Source organism: Nematolebias whitei, chromosome 14, assembly GCF_014905685.2.
Source record: "Nematolebias whitei isolate Nwh7 chromosome 14, NemWhi1, whole genome shotgun sequence".
NCBI classification, from domain to species: domain Eukaryota; kingdom Metazoa; phylum Chordata; class Actinopteri; order Cyprinodontiformes; family Rivulidae; genus Nematolebias; species Nematolebias whitei.
Window position 1 is genome coordinate 38525621 of NC_056511.1, and position 21453 is coordinate 38547073.

The 21453-nt window shown below is 40.6% G+C and overlaps 1 protein-coding gene across 1 annotated transcript; it reads right to left on the reverse strand.

The window, feature by feature from the left end:
* Window positions 1–341: 341 nt before the first annotated feature.
* slc12a9 (solute carrier family 12 member 9) lies at window positions 342–17483 on the reverse strand. Its single transcript, XM_037687538.1, has 14 exons — window positions 17460–17483; window positions 10951–11204; window positions 10745–10879; window positions 10506–10643; window positions 9209–9511; window positions 7801–7908; window positions 6769–6880; window positions 6530–6687; window positions 6368–6450; window positions 6169–6293; window positions 5827–6019; window positions 3516–3690; window positions 1262–1408; window positions 342–1183 (listed from the first exon to the last, which is right to left on the reverse strand). Exons 2-14 carry the CDS (start codon window positions 11147–11149, stop codon window positions 342–344), a joined length of 2718 nt encoding a protein of 905 aa, XP_037543466.1. The 5' UTR covers window positions 11150–11204; window positions 17460–17483.
* Window positions 17484–21453: the final 3970 nt, after the last annotated feature.

Sequence of the window (21453 nt, forward strand, 5' to 3'; positions counted from 1 at the left end):
CAGACAAAAATAAATATGTGGCTTGATTTTTCCCTAAAAGACAATACAAGGGTTAACATTTGTTTTTAAAAGGTGCCAAATAAAAATTATTAAAGACCTCACAAGAGCATTTTTAAATATAAAATCGAGTTAACCGAGTCGTGTCCCTGTGATGGACTGGAGACCTGTCCAGGGTGTCCCCCGCCTCTTGCACAGTGACTGCAGGACATGGGATCATTGGATCCCCGTGATCCGAAAAGGAAGAAGCGGGTAAAGATGATGGATGGATGGAAAAAAGTTAATTTGATACCACTTACTTTGAAGTAAACAACTAAGCTTTAGCTTCATGTGTATGACCAAACTCAGAGATCTGTGTAAGTGACCGGTGTGACCCCATGAATCAGCAGCGTTGGCCCCAAACCGTTGGTCACCGCTTCCAGCTGAGACAAGTACTGCTGCGACTGACTGCGGGCAGCAGGGGGCCGAGGTAAATACAGGAAGCGAACGGCAGCCTGAAAGCTGCGCTCCATCAACATGGAGTTCACCGCTGACAAATAGTCCTCGGAGAGAGGCGGCGCCGGCTCCGCAGAGCGCTCCCCCTCCGGCACAGTGTAGTATTGCACCGTGGAGTCCCATGGCACGATTTTTATGGACGCCCTGATCCTCAGTTTCTTCAGCAGTTCACGGAACGCCTCTTCGTTGACCAACCAGCCCTGATCGCCGGAGCCCGTCTCCACGTTCAGGAAGATCCTCATTCTGGCATGGCGCCACTTGCTGGACATGTTGAGCACGCAGGCCATCTGCAGCAGGAAGAGGCTGCACACGTCCTGATAGTCGCAGCTGCCCGGCTGCAGCAGGTTGAGAGGCCAGACGTCTATAATCCGCTCCGACCCGTCGGTTTTGCTGTCTTTATTTTCCCCCTGCAGCTGGAAGAAGTATCGGCCGAGGCAGACGTTTTTATTCATCTTCAGGGCGTCAGAAATGATGCCGACGTACTCCTCGGGCTGTAACCACCGCGGGCTTTCAACGTGTCGGACAGGGGGGAAATACGCTTGCAGCGAAGGCAGGTCAACCCCAAAATTATACTCATCCTCACCGCCCTGTTTGACCGAAGACTGACAGAAGGCAGAGTCTTGCAGGAAGAAGTCATCAGGAACGCAGTTGTCATAGAAACCCAAAATCAACATGTTGGGTTTCATGCCACCTTTGATGAAGATAAACAAAATCAGAGTGATGAGAAAAGACCACATGAAGAAAAATATGGAGGGGAAAAAACACTTACCAAGTCCTGTGATGCGCAGCAGATGCTGAGTTCCTTGTCTGACCGAAGGAGAGAGCGTCAGGTCTACGAAGGCCTTCACACCAAGTTTATCAACCAGGCTCAGCCAGAAGTTGTACTTGGTCTGGACCGGGTCTGACGGCAGAGAGTCTGGAACACAGGACAGGAAGAATTAACTTTGGGGCGATTCACAGTTTCCATCATTTTCACAAGCATACAAACCATATGCTGGGGGAGGGATTCAAGGACTAGTGTACACTTAAAAAAAAAAAAGATGACCAGTGCTGCCCCTCTGTTTTTAAAGGGAAGGGGAAAACAGTCTGATAGTCATCATTGTATATTCCCATTCAATGGTGAAATTAGTTCTCTGCATTTAACCCATCACACCTGAAATACACCCAGGTGGAGCAGTGGGCAGCTATGCAAGCACCCGGGGAGCAATTGGGATTAGGTGTCTTGCACAGACATCACGACGTGGGAATGGCTGGGAGTCAAACTGCAACTTTCTGATCCCAAGTCAGCTGCCGTACCTCTACTCCATCTCAGCCCCATCAGAGCAGAGCCCCCCTCTGAACTCAGACACACTGAAAACAAACCACGCATCTGCACAGCCACCACTAATCCCGCTGTCACTGACGAACCTCCTGCACTGCTCCCAGACCTCCCCGGACTTTTCTATTTAAAATCTAACTGTATTTAATGTGAATGCATTCAAAGCATCATCGTCATCATCATCATCGTACAGACATGCAGGCCTGGATTAGTTGATCGAGAAGACCGGGACATTTACCGGTGAGCCAGTCTGGCATATGGGCCGCAGGGGCCGGTGCTCAGTCATGGCCCTGGGTTTATCGCTACAGCTGCAACAGGGAGTGCACCCTTCTATTTCTTAATTAAAGGGTTAGGATGTGTGACAGACGTGGAGCGCTACGTCTGTAGCATCTTAGTTAGCATGTCTGTATTGCGCACTGCTACAGCCATGTCCAACTTGCACGTGTGGTCAAATACTTGGCGAGTGTCTCGGTGAGACTCGTGTTTCTGCTGCTTTTGTTTCTTTATTTGAACATTAACACCAAATGACGGATATTTGTAGCTGACAGATTAAAGCAAAGATGTGTGTCTCAGTTAAACTTAATTTTATTTTCTCCCGGACTCCCAAACTTCTCTCTGTGAGAGAGTCAGTTCCAGATGTTTCTGGTTTATCATAAATATCTGTCTCTGTACGTTTTAAGCAGTTTTGAGACGTACGAATGTGCAATGACTATAATTTTACCTTAGTACAATATTGTAGCATCCTATAAAGACTGTGTGAGAAACAAAGCATGCTGGGTAGCCTCGTGGAAATTATGTGTGCAATGTTTTTGACTGTTTCTGAGTGCGTAAATGGGTTGTTCTTATTAATGTCCTGCTCATGTTTGGTTTGGCATTTATGTTAGTCTCTGTTATTGGCTGTAAACCGACTCCATGAGTCAGAGGTTGTTCCTGATATGTATAAGGGGGAAAGCACTTCCTGTTGGAGTGCAAAAGGGTGTACCAATAATAAAGGGTGACGTCACACGAGAGCACCTCTGTTGTGGGTAAGCTGCTAACACTTGTGCTTACATGGATATTGTAGCAACTCACATGGGTTTTAATGTCTCATCTTCCTGTAACATGTAGGCATCGTGGAATTCATTTATCTGCAAGTTTTTGGAGGGGAGTCTCCAAAAAGCACAAGTTTTGTACATTTGTGGAAATGTTGAAACCTGTGAATCACCTCTTACTAATTTTAGAAAATCTCTTTCAAGCAAACATTTGATTTTAAAGCGGCGAGAGTACAAACTGAGAGCTGATTGGGTTGATTCTCACCTGCAGTCTGTGTGCGTGAATCTTACGATGTGTCGGACCTAAAACACTTAACTCATTTACCTGCAGTTTGGAGAATTGATTGCAGGTGGAGGTTTGGGTGTAGTTAAACATGACTCGGGAATCATGTGACAAAAGTTTTTAACACCGCAAAGAAAATGGTTTTTGATGGGAAATAAGAAGGACAGTCAAAACCCATGACAGGACCCCTAACAACAGTGGTACCACAGGTATGTTCCACCTGGATGTCTACATTATACAGGAAGTACATTATACGGGAAGTACATTATACAGGAAGTACACAGTTAAGGACTAACACTTTTAAAGTTTAGATTAATTTAAAAAGGAAACAACATTTATTCTGTTTTTGGTAAAACTGCCAGAAGAACACAGATTAACTGCTGAGCATTACCCAGATCTCCCAGCTGAACGTGACCCAACACATACAGCCCCCCCTTCTTCAGCTGGTTCACGAACAGGATGAGCTGACAGGAGGAGCGCGGGTTGGCCACCATCAGCAACACCTGAGGCCTCCAGAACTTCACGTGGTCTTTCCTCACGTCCAACATTAGCAGATACTTCCGCACCTAAACCAAAGAGAGCAAAGGGCAAAACAAGTGGGGAAACTGATAAATGCTGCGTGGCTGAAATGTGTTAAAAAAATTATTGTTTAGATTAAAACAAGCAAAATAGCTAAGCTATTGCGTAAGGCTAAAATAGGCAAAAACAGAGCTGAAAGCTAAAAAGTACAAAATTGTAGATAAGCTTTCAAATTAACAATAGATGAAAACAAAAGGGGTGACACAGTAGTAAAGTTGGTACAGCTGTTGCCTCTCAGCGAGAAGGTTGCCGGTTCAAATCCCGGCCCGGGACCTTTCTGGGTGGAGTTTGCATGCTCTCTCCGTGCATGTGTGGGTTTTCTCTGGGTACTCTAGTTTCCTCCCACAGACCAAAAACATGCATGTTAGTCTGATTGGTAACTCTAAATTGTCAATACGTGTGAGAGAGTGAATGGTTGTTTGTCTTGTTTGTCTCCATGTGTCCCTGTGATGGACTGGAGACCTGTCCAGGGTGTTGCCTCTCGCACAGTGACTGCTGGACATGGACATCAGTGACCCCCATGACCCAAAAAGGAAGAAGCGGGTAAAAGATAATGGATGGATGGATGAAAACGGTAACAAAAAGATAATTTTAGTAAAACTGGAGCAATGGCTAAACTTGGCACAAAGCATAAGAGGCAAAGCAGTAGCAAAAAATGTGAAAAAAATTAATTGTTGAATGTTGCAGTTAGCAAAACGGCAGCAAAACAAGTCCATCCATCCATTATCTTTTACCCATCCATCCATTATCTTTTACCCATCCATCCATCCATCCATCCATCCATCCATCCATCCATCCATTATCTTTTACCCACTTTTTTCATTTTGGGTCACGTGGGTCGCCCGTGCCCATGTCCAGCAATCACTGTGCGAGAGGTGGGGGACACTCTGGATGGGTCGCAAGTCCATCACAGGGACACAGAGACAAACAACCATTCACTCTCTCATTCACACCTAGGGACAATTTAGAGTTACCAATCAACCTAATATGCATGTTTTTGGTCTGTGGGAGGAAATCGGAGCACCCGGAGAAACCCCACGCATGCACAGAGAGAACATGCAAACTCCACCCAGAAAGGCCCCTGGACCGGGGTTTGAACCAAGGACCTGCTTGCTGAGAGGCAGCAGCTCTAACAGTTTCGCCACCGTGCTGGCTGCAAAACAAGTCTAAAACATTACTAAAATTTACCTAAAACCTATAGTAAAACAATAGCTAAATCTAAAATTAAATTAAAATTTTAAATAGAAGCTAATGGCTAAAATGAGCTAAACCGAGTAAAGTCTAATTAGCAAATCACTAGCAAAAAAAGGTAAAAGTAGCTAAACTGTTGCTAAAAGCTAATTATGGCAAGTCAGCAGCTAAAAGATAAAATTAGCAAAACAGTAGCTACATGTTAAAATAAGTAAAATTTTTGTCAAATCATAATATTAGCTAAACTGCAACTTAAAATTATAAGCAAAACGGTATCTAAAAGAAAATACTAGAAAGACAATAGCTAAAAGCTAAAATTAACAAAACAGCAGAAAAATCACAAATCAGCAAAACTGCAACTAAAAGCTAAAACTAGCAACAAAAAAAAGTATTAGCAAAATAGCAAGACCTTAGTAAAAATCTCAAATTTGTAAAATGTACCTTAAAGCTATAGCTAAAAGCTAAAATTTGTCTAATTTAAACAGGGGCTAAAAGCTAAAATCAGCAAAATTCTAAAAACTAAATTAGTAAAACACTATAAAAATGATAAAATTAGCAAAACAGCAGCTAACTGATAAAATTAGCAAACATTTAATTAAACGCTGACAATAGCTAAACTGCAGCTTAAAACTATAAGCAAAACAGTAGCTAATATAAGCCAATATTGGCTAGTCAGCAGTTAAACCTTAAAATTAGCAAAAACAAAAGGTCAGTTGAAGTTGATTTCAAACAACTACTACGTTTTCAAAGGAAGTGAAGAGACCTCAGTGTGTTTTCATGGGGAAAAGTTTTTGTAAATAAAGTTCTGTAATTCAAAAAGTACAGAAATTACAAACACTAAAAACCTTTACACGGTATTCTCAAATCAAGCAAAATGTTCAATCACAATCATGCGAGCACTGAATTAGCATTCAGTCACGAGCGTCGGATACCTGGTGGAAAATGAGAGCCTGGCTGATGTAGCCCCAGCTGCTTGTGGGTGATCTGTAGTGGAGGAAAAGCAGCAGCAGCAACAGCAGGACGATGCTGCCTGATGAATACACGGGGTTAATGACGAACATCATGACCAGACAGCTGAGAATCCCCAGCAGGCAGGTGTGCCAGGAGAAGAGCTGGAAGGTTGGTCTGGTCAACACAACAAACAAGCATGTCAGTCAGGTCTTAGATACAGTATATTAAAGTTTACAATATACATGTACACTATTGTGCTTGATTTACGTCAATGTTTGAACAGGATTTTCCGAAAGTTAAACGCAAACAATCCATCTTTTTACCTGAAATTTGGTGCGGATGCCCACTCCAAAGCCAAACAGGCCAGATCAACGGCAGCGTAGGCAAGCAGGTAGAAAACAGTCACCAGACCAGCCACAGCGTTGAGCTGCCCTGCAAACACCACACACTGACACACAAACACACCGTCGGAACATAAGCTCAGTTCGGAAAGTTAAAGACGTTTGTGGTGCAGAAACGGACCTGTGCCAGGCCCCAGGTGTACAGCACTGCCACCCACGGGTTCCCAGAGTTTGAAGTGATGGCAGCTGGAGCCAAGGGCCAACCTGTGGAGAAAACACCAGTTCAAAAAGAAAAAATAACTCTATGTACAAAAAAGAAATGGCATAAAATATGATGTCTTGCCAAAAAGATGATCCACGGCAAGCGCATGGAGTATGCGGGAAGCTCCGATCATGGCGCACATTGCAGCGGACAAGGATGCGCAGTATATTCCTACGGTGACCAATGGTGGCCAGAGGCTGATTCGCTGAAAAAATCCATAGTCTTGAATCAACAATGTCCTAAAAAAAAAAAAAAATACAGGATTGGTCAGAACCAAAGCTGCTTTTCTGAAGGCATAGTAGGTACAAGTGATATCAGACCTGTCACACGTAGCGCTGGCCAGGATGAAGAGGAGTACATAGACCACAAAGGTGTAAAAGACAGCGATGATGGTGCCTCTAGGGATGGAAACACTCGGAGTCTTCAGCTCCCCTTCAGATGTGTGAAACAGGAGAAAACACGAGTGAGCACGTTTACCCTTTTCCATGGTCTCGACTCGGTCCCTCTAAGGTTGACCCGGAGTCTTTCCAGTGGGTGATCCCACACACTTTCAGGACTGTTCTTAGAACCTACTCAGCTGAGGTTCCAAACGAGCCGAGTCAAGAAGAAGATTTGACGTCAGCAGACTGCAGGCCATCAACTGACCAGAGAGCAACGGCGCTCATGAGCGTCTCCTTCACAAGAATCAAACCAATCATTTTTAAAATCTCACAACAGCAGCATTCGTTCTTCTTATTTGCATTAAAAAAATCTAAATATCCATTAAAATGGCAACACGTAAACAAACACCATGGTACTATAAAGACGAGCCAATGTTTCTGTTCTTCAGAATTTAGATGGAACTAAACAAAAAAAACAAAACAAACAAAAAAACAACAGAGAAATGGACTCAATTTATAGGCTCAGACCGGTGGAGGGAAGATGGCCTCAACTCGGCCACAGCAGTTTTGGAAACTATGGAAGAAAATGGTGAATGTTTTTTAAAAACTTATTTACCATTTAGCAGTAAAGTTTGGCCGACTGAGCAATGATGACCCACTCACACCAATGTGGCACTCAGATATGGAAAATTAGATAGTGCAGAACCGTGTCAGGTGGAACAGGGGTGGAGTGAGTCTAAATGGAGTAGAACTGCGAGAGCATGTCTCAACTTCTAAACTCCACCTGCTAAATCCGTTTAATCCACCAACAACAGGTGAGTAAATCTGTCAGATAGTTGTAGAGAAACTAAGAAGCAGAGTATTTCCCTTTAAAATGTTACTAATAAAAATAAATCACAGTAAATAATCTCATGAGATAAAGACACATTGTGTTAATGCGATTAGCTGTGTAAAATTATGACGAGGTGTCACCTGACATGTTGGCTCCGGCCATGATGCCTGTGCAGCTGGTGAACATGACAGCAAACACGCTGGCAAAAGACATGACAGAGTTGGTGCTGTAGTCCAGAGAATACCCAGCTGGAAAACAAAAATGGTATATATCAAAAGTTTTTATAAAAGCTGCTGAATGTGTCCGTCAGTTTTGTTGTACATAAAGTAAGTATATAGTACAGTAGACCCTCGCTACTTCACAGTTCGTTTTTCGTGGGCTCGCTCTATTGCGGTTTATTTAAGTATTTACTGTACATGTACATAATTTATTTTTTTTTTTTTAAGCGCTGCCATTTTGTAGTTTTCTTTCATTAAGCCTTCACTGTTTTGACAGTCTAAAGAACTAGATTAACCAGAAGCCATCAGTTCACTTCCCAGAAGTCAACACTGCTCTTTCAACTGCTGCTTGCAGTAAATGGAGGGAAAGTTTTGCAGCAAAGTCAGAGATTTTTTTTTCATCTATCGGGTCGGACTGGACCCGAGCTGCTCCTGTACTGCAGAGCCTGGTAAGTAACATTTTGTAGCTCCTGTACATATAAGTATTGTATGTTGTTAAAACTGGTAGGTTTAAGAGTTTAGAGGACTGATTAGTGTGCTTCATCGCTGCAGGATAGGTCTGCAGAAACAAAACGAATGGTAATAAAACAGAGTTGGGCCGGAACCAGAGCTGTTGCTGTTCTGCAGAGCTAGTAAGTAAAATTTAATAACATACTATGTTGTTAAAATAACGTAGGTTTAAGAGTTTAGAATATTCCAAGAGTGTGGGAAGGGTTTCTAAAGCCTTAATATAAAAAGTTTACTGTACTTGGAACGTGAATTACTGTATCCCTACGTAGCCGTTTGTCACTTATCATGGGGCTTCAGGGTACAGATCTCCTGCGATAAACAAGAGACTACTGTAGTCATAAATCCCTAACCAGGATTATCACTGTGAAAAGAAAGAAAGAAAAAATCACTGTAATGCCACTTTGATTGGTGATATGTGCTGCTGATTATCCATGCTGCTGATCTCATGCTGCTGATTATTTCATGCTGCTATATTCATTTGTACTCATCTACTCACACAATCTTATTTGTGCTGCTCTTGTTTGGTGTATTGTTTTGCATTATTAGTGTTTAGTGTATTTCTTAGTTTAGATCTCAGATCCTTATTTACTGTTTATTTTTACACTTTATATTTTTGCTATTGTTGGATGGTTATTTGATTTCCCTCTGGGATTAATAAAGTATTTTTGAATTGAACCCAACAGAATTGATGTAACTGGGACCCTATGTACACAATTTCGTTCCACCTCACGTACCACATGTGATGTGAATGACAATAAAACCTACTTGAGCTTGAGTATTAGAACAGTAAGCAATCTTCTCATATCCAGTCATAACTCACAGCCCAGGTTGTTCTTCAGCGTGGTGGCGCTGAAGCCCGTGTAGCTGGCGTTGTAGCGGAGGGTTTGGTTGCCGGGTCCCTGGTGAACGATGACAAACACCTGAGGTTTGACTGCCACAGAACTGATGAAGATGGACAGCAACGACACGGTGACCACCAGCAGGATGGCAAAGGCGGTACGGGAGTAAATGTGGGCGCCCACCAGACACACGATGAGGCACAGCAGGAGGATCACCGTGGAGTACAGCACCGTATACCAGTAACCCTGAGGAAGCACCCGCGCCCCGCCAGACACCAAGGACTCTGAAACGAACAGGAGAGTTCAGCTTTTGTGCTGAGCGACCGCTCAGACAGGCTGAAGAAGTTAAATGAAGGTGGTAAAGCTAAAGCAACTAAACAGAACAGTAGTTAACAACTAAAACAAGCAGATTCTAAAATTAGCAAAAGGCTGTTTAGAAACAAAAAGTAGCAAAAGGTTACATAAAAGCTTAAAGTAGCTAAATATAACTAGAAACTAAAAGTAGCAAAGAGTTAAGAAAACAAGTAGAAAAAGCCTGGTTGAAAGCTAAAAGAAGGAAAAAAAAACTAGCTAGATGGTAAAAATAGCAAAACACTGGCTAAAAGTAGCAAAAGGCTAACTAGAAGCTAATAATTGCAAAAGGATCCCTAAATGCCTTAAGTAGCAAACACTAGCTAGACACTAAAAGCTTACTAAAAGTTGCAAAAGTCTAATTAAAAGCTAAAAGTAGTAAAACTTCAGCCAAAGAAGCAAAATGCCTTCTAAAAGTGGCAAAATGCCAGTCAGAAGCTAAAAATAACAAACGGCTGGCTAAAAGAGAAAAAAGATAGTAAGAAAACCAAAAGTCTAGCTACAAGATAACATTAGCACAACATTAGCTAAAATCTAAAATTTGGAAAAATACTATAACTATAAACTAAAATTAGCATAAAAAGAACAGTAAAAATGATCATTTTTGAGGACCTGAATTATTGTCAGTGTATTTCTGTGGGCAACATATTTGCAAATAAATTAAAAAATTTTGAAAACTTTTGTAAATATTTAACTTTATTTACAAGTATTATACCCAGCTTATCCATTTTACCCCTTATAAAAGTAACAAAAACAAAACATCGGAGCACCCATCTCCTGAATGAGCAGAACGTTTTGATACGGTTAACGAACAGCTAAAAAAGCAGAACGTGTACAGAAGTCAGATTTCTCAAACATAGAAAAGTAAAAAAAACAGAACAAGTGTAAATCAAAACATTTAAATAAATCAACATAAACAGAACTTACCAGCATCTGCACCAAATACATTCAATATGGCCTCCACAAGACCCAGAACATACTCTCCACACGCAAACACTTTGGCCATGAAGAACATCAAACCAATGCTTCCTCCGAACTCGGGCCCTAAGGATCGACTTATCATATCTGGATTCATGCTGTTAGGGCAGATTAACCAGCTGCCATCACCAAACTGTGGACAAAATCCAGATTAAATCCAGAAAGATGTGTTCACTTGATAAGGATACAGTAGGCTCCTCCACCCTGTATGGCACCGTTGGTGGAGATGGCACAGATGGACAGTATCGTGAGTGATATGATGGTGTAAGCTACAAAAATCATTAGGAGACCCTGCAGCAGTCCTGCGTGACCGACCACGAACCCTGGAGAGAAACAACACTTCAGCCGTGAGCAACTTCTCTGCACCTGAAGTCTTCAAACAAGCTTCACACACCTGTTCTCAGAAACAACACGATGCTGAACATGGAGAGGACGGTCGGCACCATCACCCCGAAGAACGTGTTCAGTCTTCGGGGGCTCTGGGTCGGCTCTCCGGGGCTGTGGTCCTGGGTGGAGTCTGGCGTGGCGCTGCATGTGGTCAATGTCAGACCACACACACCTGAGGTGATCAGAGGGGTGCGTTCGGTCGGCATGGCTGAAGGGAGGGGGAGCTTCGGTGCTCGCTTCGGGACGGGGTACGTTAACCAGCTGTGGACGCACACCCAACGATTACTTTGAGTTTCAAGAAAATCGGTCCTGTGGTTTAGAAGATATTTTGCCAACACATTGAGACAGAGCAACAGGAAGAAAAAAAACTACTGATGAATGTCGTACAGACGTTCAGGAGCAACATCTCTATGTTAAGAGGTTTTTAAAGGGATTCTGTACAAATACTACAGTATGTTAACTCAACAAGCCCATGAAGGTCCTTTCATTTAATAACAGCGTTCCTTCAGGAGAAATTGACCACCTTACTTAACGGCTTGAAAATACTATTTTTATTTTTATTTTATCCCACAATAAACTACTTAGTTTTTAAAAGCCATCTCAACGTGAAATAAAATGTTAAATTTAAAGGACTTTTTAAAATTTTTAACTGTTTCAAGCCCTTTAGTTTGATTACTATTATTTTTTTAATAGACAAAATATTTATTTTATGGCACATTTTGAAAAAAAAAAAAAGAAGTAATCTTTCCTCTGTTAGCACACCATAAAGAATTTTTTGATCATTTCAAAACCATTCTAGTCCAGTTTTGTAAGACCCTCCAGCTCATCAGACCTTTTAGATCTAGTAGCAGAAAATTATGCCTTGTTTTTGGTGAAACTTACAAGCAAGGCTCAGTGGTTCAACATCAATTTTTAAAAATAAAACAATTATTATTATTTTTTTTTTTTTTTGCCAGTTGCCATTTCAGTTTTTTTTTTGTTGTTGTTGTTGCTTTTACTGAACCAGATATACTGAACTGCTGCAGCACAGTGCATCTGCTATTGTCGACTTGATTTCAGTCAACGGGAGTCCGACGTTCTGAGCAAGTGAACCACTTTTTTGTACTAAACACAAATGTGTTTTTCCTCTTTACATCCAAACTAAAACAGTTTTGTAGGACGAGACAAGAGAAGCAACACAACAGCAATGTCCAGCTGGGACACACGTACATCTTCCGGTTTAAGTTGAAGTCCATGTCAGAAAGTGCATTTATAATGGGATTTCCCTGTGGTTAACTTTCCCCTTAAGGAACAGTAGAGGGCGGTAATATTACTATATTATAAGATAAAACAATTCTGACAAAAAAGAAGGATTTTAGGCTTTGTCAAATAAACTTGTACTTATTTACTAAATATATATATAACAACAAAGACCAAATTAAATGTGCGGCAGATTTTTCCCCATGAAACCTCAGGAGTTACTCGGTTCAGCGTGTCGGATCTGCAGGCAGGTCAGGGGGTTGGAAACTGAACGGAGCGGTTGTGATCTGTGAGCCCCGAGGCAGAGCAGCACTGAAGACAGATGTGATTCGGTGCTGGAAATCTCTGCATGGAGTCGCTAAACGCAGCTTGTTGCATCCTTAAAATAAGTTTGAGCTTTATCGTGAAAATAAAAACAGGAACAAGAGAGAGAAACGCATTGTGTTTTATGAGCCGCGGATCTTTTAAGACGAAACAGAAGACACTTGTACATTCAGACGGATTAAAACCTGAACATTTATTTGGACATTACCTCTTTCGAGCTAAAGAGATACGGGGCTGCAACACTAAAATGGGGCGGCTGTGGCTGAGTGGTTAGAGCGGTCGTCCTCCAATGGCAGAGTTGGAGGTTAGACTCCACCAGCAGTCACATGTTGAAGTGTCCCTGGGCAAGACACTGAACCCCTCACTGCCTCCAATGTGTGTCCCATCAGTGTATGAATGTGATCAAGCTCTGATTCTTCTTTGTATAGATCTATAGAGTGCTGTATGAATGGGTAAATGAGGACACAGATTGTAAAGAGCTTTGAGTGTCTCGATAAGATAGAAAGACGCTATATACGTACAGTCATTTACCATTTAAATGGCCTGTCTGCCGTTCCGTTCAATCGTGGTCGATTCTCGGTCACTCGTTGGATCGACGTTCTCCAACTTTGACGATCACATACAGCTTCTTTTATTTCAGCAAGTGTCAGGTTTGTATCCCGTTTAATGGTGTCAAGCCAGCGAGTTCTTGGTCGTCCTCGTCCTCTATGTCCGCTCACCATTCCGAGCAAGAAGTCTTTTTCCAAGGAGCGGCTTCTCATCACGTGGCCGAAGTAGGCTACTCGCTGTTTGGTGATTCTGGCTTCTAAAGAGAGGTTTGGTTTGATTTGCTCCAAGACTTCGAGATTGGTGATGTGTGCGGTCCACGAAATTTGTTGGAGTCTCCTCCAACACCACAGCTCAAAAACATCGATTTTTCTCCAGTCTGATTTCTTCGTGGTCCATGTTTCGCTTCCATACATCGCAACTGGAAACACAATTGAGTTGACTAATCTACATTTAGTTTGGAGGCTGATGTTTCTGCTCATAGGCCTGTCTGCAGTCCCAATAAAAATGTTTGGTCAGAGTGGGGCTGATGAGGGCGGAGGCAGGTGTGGCAGGTGTGGGTGTTTCACCTTTTCCACCCACATATTGATATTGTTGGTGAAGGGAGTTGACCGGTGACCCTCCTATCACGGGCCCACCCTCTCTATCCTCTGCACCACCACTCCCCAATATAAGAAGTGTAAAGAGAAGATGCATTGATTACCATGGTAACAACACACTCTTGTCTGTCACTCCCTGACTGTACATACAGACAGGAATGCAGGCTAGAAAGTAAGTCTGAACCCAATACTTGCTTTACAAAAACTTTAAGCCCTGTTGTAAAAAAAAAATAAAAAATCAATTTAAAGTGTTTAAAATAAAGTCAGCTTGAACAATGTATACTGGAAGTCAATGGGAGCTCAGGTGTGAAGTCTGTGGGGGATTTTTTGAGACAACCAGTCCTGTTGCAGTGAGACACAGTGAAAATCAACATTTTGGTGCATAAACTGTATAAGAAGTGTAAGGTTTGTAGAAAATGGAGACTGTGTTGCAAGGTGTGGAAGGTTTACCTGGCTCTGACAGAAATCACACTTGAAGGGATAGTTTGAGCCTTTTTGAAGCAATGTTCTGTCAAGTTATCAGCTTTTGTCTCTTTCTCCAAACGGCTCAATAAATTCAGATCTCACTGCGCTCTGACGCCTTTCAGTCGCGTTCCAATATTCTGAACTCCCGTGCAAATCATTGCTCAAGACAGCGAGCGAGTACAGACCCGAGAGGACCTGTGCGTCAACCTCGTGTCTCATGCTTGTGAGTCAGCTCACGCAGGAGGTTTGGTATTTTCAGTCAGCTGATTCGCAGCAGCTCGTGTGTTTTAACACAGAGGGGCGACCTCAGCTGAGCCCCTCTTCGAGCAGGTTGTCCTCTGGACTCTGTCTCAGAGAGGACATTCTTTCATCACTGGAGCAAGTGAAGCGCTCAGCTGCAGAAATCACATGACCAGGAACGCCAAGTAGGACAAACCTGCTAGGGCACATAAGGGAGGCCGCACCCGAATCCAGGACTGGGTCTTATTTACCCAAGATATGACTTTTAAACATATTTTAATAGTGTGAATGTTCGTAAAGCATTCACACTATTGAGGTCCATTCTTCTTCTTCTGTACGGTTTTCGGCATCGTTCTTGTTCCACAATTGTTGTGCCATTTCAACAAATCATAAATCAAAACGTCCAGCTCATTCAGGAGAAGGGTGATATGACTTTTGGTATAGGTGCAACTTTAGCTTTTTTTAATATTTAGCCTTTTCCGACTTTTTTTTTCTTCTTCATAGAAAATGAATCGAGCTCATTTTACATCCTTCAAATCTTTAGATCTGTTCACAGCCTTTTACTGCTCCTTTCACATTTTGTTCTGGTTCAGCTTCTTTCAGCTTCCTTGTGAAAATGTATACATCTTCAGCTAACTTCAGCTGTTTTGTGCTCCTTTCAGATTATTTCTGCCATCTACAACATTTTTGTACTTCTAACTTCTTTCTGCTAATTTCAGCTTATTTATGCAAGTTACAGTTTTTCCTGCTATCTCAGCTAATATTTAGCAGTTTATGCTAATTTTAGCCTTTTCAGCTAATTCAGCATTTAAAAAAAACAAAAAAAACAATTTCAACTGTTTTCAGCCTAATTCAGCAAAAATGTGCTCCCTCCACTTCCTTCTGGTAATTTAAGCTTTTCTGCTTTTTTAGCTACTATTCAGCTGTTTTTTTGTTGTTGTTGCTAATTTCAGATTTTTTTCAGTGTTCACTTCTGCTTCTTTCAGCCTAATTGGGCAAAATTGTGTTCCGTTTGCTTTCTTTTGCTAATTTAAGCTTATTCTACCTTTTCAGCTACCTTTTTAGCATTTTTTAGCTAATTTCAGCCGTTTTCAGATAAAAGTCAAGTTTTTTGTGGTAATTCCGGCTACTTTTAGCCTAACTTATTTTTACTGATGTCAGCTTGTTATGCTCCTTTCAGCTTTTTTTCTGCTAGTTTCAGTTATTTCAGCTATTTAGATATTTAGTTTATTTTTATTTTTAGCTTTTTCAGCTAATTCAAACTTTTTTAAGCTTATATCAGCTCTTTACACTTCATTCTGGTAGTTTAAGCTTCTTTCTGCCCTTTCGGCTACTTTTCAGCTATATATACACATTTTTTTTGGTGCTCATTTCAGCCTTTTGAAAGCTAATTTAATAATTTTATGCTAAGTTCTGCTTATTTAAACCTAATCCAGTAAATATATGTTCTGCTTTCTACTGCTAATTTGGGCTTGTTCTTCCTTTCAGCTAAAATTCAGCATGTTTTTTTTTTTTTAGATAATTTCAGCTGTTTTTCAGCAAGTTCTTCAATAAGCATTCACACTGCATTTTCACAGGAAATGCAATTTCTCTAGTTAATAATGTGTATGTGTAGCAGGTGTTGGATGATTCTCTGCAGACTTTATTCACTGATGCACAAAAAGGGGCCTTGCAGTAAACCGGGTGCAGGTGGACATCTGTATCCTGTTACTTCCTGCGCTGCTGATGCTGTAAATAGTTGCACGCTGTGCAGCTGGAGGACGTTGGTGACGCACTGGATTCATGATGCTGCTGCAGCAGGGCCCTCCGATCGCCACCCCTCCCTCCACTCCCTGGGCTACGGTGCCAAAAATAGACCAAAATAAAGTGTTGTTCCTGTAACGTTTACATCTTCTGAAAACAACTGGAGAGCTTGGATAAATACACGCTACAGTTGCAGACCAAGATCATCTTTTGTTGAATAACGTCAAAGTTATTGCCTTTTTGTTCACGCACTGCGTATGCACGTGTTCGTATGGACTCTCAGCTACTACCACACCATCTCAATAGTTGTAAATATAACAGAGATAGCCAGATTTGTGACAGCTAATATAGAAAAGCTGTGGAGACCACCTTGAATTGGACTGGCTCCAAAATGTAACCAGTTGTAGATGTGTATTCGATGACTTCTTCTTGAGAGTTTTATTAAAGTCTGTCCAGTGGTTCATGAGATATTTTGCTAACTGACAAATACCAGGGCTGACTCCAATGGCTAATGCTAAAATTTTGCGCAAAGACCTCACACAAGAAGAAGCACTTGGAGTATGTGTTGGGAACGACTCTCAGCTACAACCACACCACATTTTAGCTTAATAGCTGAACATTTTACTTCGTGTTAGCACTTTATGTGTTTTCTAAGCTCAGTGGGCTGTGGCAGCCATCTTGAACTTGACTGGCTCCAAAAATTAAACTTCTGCATTTGTATATTCAGTGATTGAATCCTGAAGGTTTCATCAGAACCCGTCCAGTGGTTTAGGAGATAATTTGCCAACAGACAAGAGTTGATTTTAAATATTTAATGGTTAAATTTTAAAACAAAGATTTTACACAATCAGAATATGTGTTGGGGATCACTCTCTGCTACTACCATGCTTAATGTTGGGCTAGTGTGCGCTACAATAACTGAGTTCTTGCGATTTTTATGTTTGTAAATTCAGTTGCTATGGCGGCCATCTTGAATCGGTCCGACTCCAAAAGTTAAACATTTGTAGATGAGCATCTGATGAAGACTTCCTGCGAGTTTTACTCAATTTTGTCAAGTGGTACTTCAGATATTTTGCTAACACACACACGCGCGCGCGCACACAAGCAGACACGGGCAAAGACACTATCGCCCGCCTTGGCTTTTCGGTGGCGGTAAATAAATCAAACTGACAGTTTCCGCTTGGCCTGGTGTAAAAACCTAACAGCGTGTTTTGTTACGCAGGAGAAGTGAAGGACAGGAAGTTGCTTCACTCCTCATCCTGCCGGCTGAAATAAAACTTAGTTGATGCAATGAAAGCACATTTAAGCATCTTGAAGCACAACACGCGCGCGCGCACACACAGGAGCATGAAAAGCTTACCTCTGTTTTGAACTTCTCCCCTCACTTCCTGTTTTCAGATCCTGCTGATTTTCAGGGGCTCCGCCGCTAACGAGGGGGTGTTCGTTTTAAGTTACAGGACGCCCCGTTTCAGTCAGATGTGACAGCGGCGGCAGGCCGGCCGGCGGACGGTCAATTAGAGCGCTACCCTCCCTCCCCGCCCGGACAGATTGATGCTGGGAGAAGATGTTCGACTCTTTAACAACAACTGAGCATGACACGCCTCGTTCCCCTCCGTCTTCAAAGGGAGTCACGAGAGAGCAGACAGCGGCCATGTGACTCGCTAGATAGGGGAGGGCAAAAGACAACATCACAAACACACGAGCACAAACACTGTCTGAAGTAGCCACGCCCCTGAACGCATCACTGAGTCAAACACGCTCCAGCAGTTGGGCAACAAATAATATGATTCTGGATCGTGTTGAACTGCAGTACATGTAGATTTACGTTTACTAAGAACATTTTAAACTGTATGAGATACAAACTGACGTGCTGATGCAGTGCCACGCCTGACCACAAGGGGTCGCTAATTTACAAACATGTATTTTATTTTAGTGTCGCATTTGGCCACAAGAGGTCACTAATTTGCATACAAGTATTTATTTTTGCCCATTTTTTTTTAAAGCAAATCCCAATTTTTCCAAAGCACCTCACATAATAACATAACAAGCTAGGTTAGTCTCACTGAGTCACGAGGACTCATTTTCAAGATAGACCTGTTTTAAACAACAACAAAAAAAACAGGTCAGGTACACACAACAATAAACAGTCATAAAAGCATAGAAAGTTAAAAGTAAATAGAAGTAGTGATGTAAAACAAAACAAAAACAAGCTACATTATAAAACAAGGTAGAAGGTAAAACAAGGTAACGGTCCCTGAATGGGACTAACCTGTATAAATAAAGGTTTGAATGAATGAAAACTGACGTACGCATGCAGTGCCACGTCTGACCACAGGGGGTCGCTAATTCACAAACATGTATTTTATTGTAGTGCCTCATGTGACCACAAGAGGTCACTATTTCACATTTAAGTATTTTTGCACAGGCCGAATTAGTTTTTAAATACTTGTTTATTTTTGAAAGCAAATCCTATTTTTTTTCAAAGCACTTCACGTAATTAGCAAAGAAAAAACAAGATGATTTGCTAAATCAAACCTTTTTTAAGACAATACACTTATTCATTTATTCATTCAACCTTTATTCAGGTTAGTATCACTGAGTCACGAGGACTCATTTTCAAGATAGACCTGTTTAAAAGTTAAAAACAAAGGTGAGGTACACACAATAAACAGTCATAAAAACATGTAAAATGAAAAGTAAATAAAAGTAAAGATGTAAAACAAACAAACAAAAAAAAAAAAACAAGCTACGTTATAATACAAGGTAATGGTCCCCGAGGCTCAATGGGACTAATCTATATAAATAAAGGTTGAATGAAAAAAATAAATAAATAAAATGAAAAACAGGAACATGTCAGCACTGAGTTTTCAAGTCAAGTTCAAGTCAACTTTATTGTTGTTTCCAACACATGGTACATGAGGTGGAGCAAAATTACGTACACAGGGCCCCAGAAATAAATAACAAAATATAAAGTGTAAAAAGAATAGTAACACTTATAATGTAAAAGTAATATGACGTAATAACAACAGCCTATGAGTCTATGGTAAGTAGATAGGCATGAATGAATACAGCAGCATGAGATAATCAGCAGCATGAGATCAGCAGCATAGATAATCAAAAGCACAGATAAGTCACATATCACCAATTAAATTGGCTTTACAGTGGTTTTTCTTTTCTTTCTTTTTTTTTTTTACATTATCCTGGTTAGAGATTCATGGCTTCAGGGTAGGAGCCGTTCCTCATTCTAGTGGTTCTACACTTGATGCTCTGCAACCTTCTGCCTGAGGGGAAGCAGAAGTTTTCAGAAAAAAGTTAAGTTTGGTCCTCTGGACGGGTTGAAAAACTTATAAAACTGTATTTTGTTGTAATACTGACACACATTGTAAACTCATTTTTTATTTCCATATATTTAATCATGCACACACTGGAGTGCAACATTTGGAAAACGTTTAGCATTTTTTAAATTTTTTTATAAGTAACTTTTTTTTTTAATCAGCAAACATTACATTGTGTTTGCTGACCAATGATGCAGACTGATGAAAATATTTATTCAGAGATCAGCAATTAATTGTGCAGAAAATTAATATACAAAATAGTACAATAATACAAATTTAGATATGTAAACTGAAATAAAATCTTTAGTCTATAATTCATTGGATCTGACCCTATTTGCAAGGCATTGTGAGAAGAACCTCCTTGAGCCAAATCAATTCAGACATATTCCCGTTTTCAGTATTTCATAATTTGATAATGTAGTTTGTTTTAATTTCATTTTATATACTTTTTATGACTGCTTAATGTTGTGTGAACCTCACCTGTGGTTTTTAGGTTTAAATCAGGTCTCTCTTGTAAATGAGTCCTCGTGACTCAATGAGACTAACCTATAAAAATAAAGGTTGAATGAATTCCCGCAGAACTTCTCCTGTGGACGTCGATAACCAGGTGGTTTAAAGGTGCTTAAAAATGAGCTGCTTTGACCTGGCACATGACGTTACAATATATTTATTATCTATTTCTGTACTTAAGTGTTTTTGTTAAGTGTTTTGCAAAAAGTGTACCTCTATCATTGAGCTTATAGTTGTACGAATCTAAGTTCTTGTTTTGATAAATGCGTGTAGATAAGTGTGAAATGAATCATAAGCAACCATGAAACAGTGTAATGACCTCTTATTAAACTGAAATATTACAAGTTGACCCTACTTTATTAAAAATTTAGAAATACTATAAACCTGAATCTGTAAAAGCAAAACCTTTATCGTGTTTTAACGAGTTAAATAAAATCAGATCCCACTAAATCCATCCTGAAATCAAACCCATAAGTATTGATGAGGGGATTACACAGTGTTTACAGCACTCCCACAGACTGAACAAATGTCACAAGGGTCTAATGTGACACAGAGATGCTGCACCAGCTGCTCTGATTACTTCAGATAATAAAAAGTAAATAAATTTATCTTTTAGAGCTTAATTTTATTCAAAATAAATCAACATATTTTGTACATTAAATGCTTGTAAATTCATCTTAAGCCAGTGCTATCATAGCATTATCTTGTTACATGTACACATTCAAAATACATTTCTGCACCTTTAAACTGTGTAGATCTAACAAAAGTACAACTAGATTTATCCTGCTTTGTGCACAAACTGGTTCACAATCACATACAGTGATTTTACCATTTTATATTTGTCTAGTTGTACAGTAAAATTATCCTCAGTATAAAGTATAAATCACAACATAATGCTCTGAAAAATAAAGTAAAAACTTGTCATCAAATTAACCCTTAAAACGGTCATGAATAAAAACATGAAGCAAAGACGTTCCAGGTTGGTTTTATTGGTTAATTCTTAAATATACAGCAAGTCCTAAATTGATTCAATGTTATCTATCACGTGGGTGAGAAGTGTAACAGGTTAATTGTGCAGAGAGTGAATAAAACTCTTTGGCTTTATTGTGGAGAGGTAAAACTTTAGCTTCAGCTACATGTGCAGATTCAATGCAGCTGAAACCTGAAATGTTCTGCTTCTTTGGTTTGCTACTTGTACGTTTTTACATAAATCAGCAAACAACTTCTAAAAAACCCCAGAAATAAACATTAACATGCTGGTTATGACGTTGATTCAGCAGTTTGCTGTTTTTCAAACCTGCATGGCTCAGTCCAGTTAACGTGGGACAAAATCCAGCTGAGGAGCATTTCAAGATCTCACAGGAAGAAAGAGCTCGACTGGTGAGTGAAGTGAAACAGAAGGATTTCATGGACCTGGTCTGATGGGAGGAGTGGCTGCAGCTGTGGCAGGTGCAACAGGAACACAGAGAAACTTAAATCTCAAAGACAAAACTCTAAAAAGAAACCAAC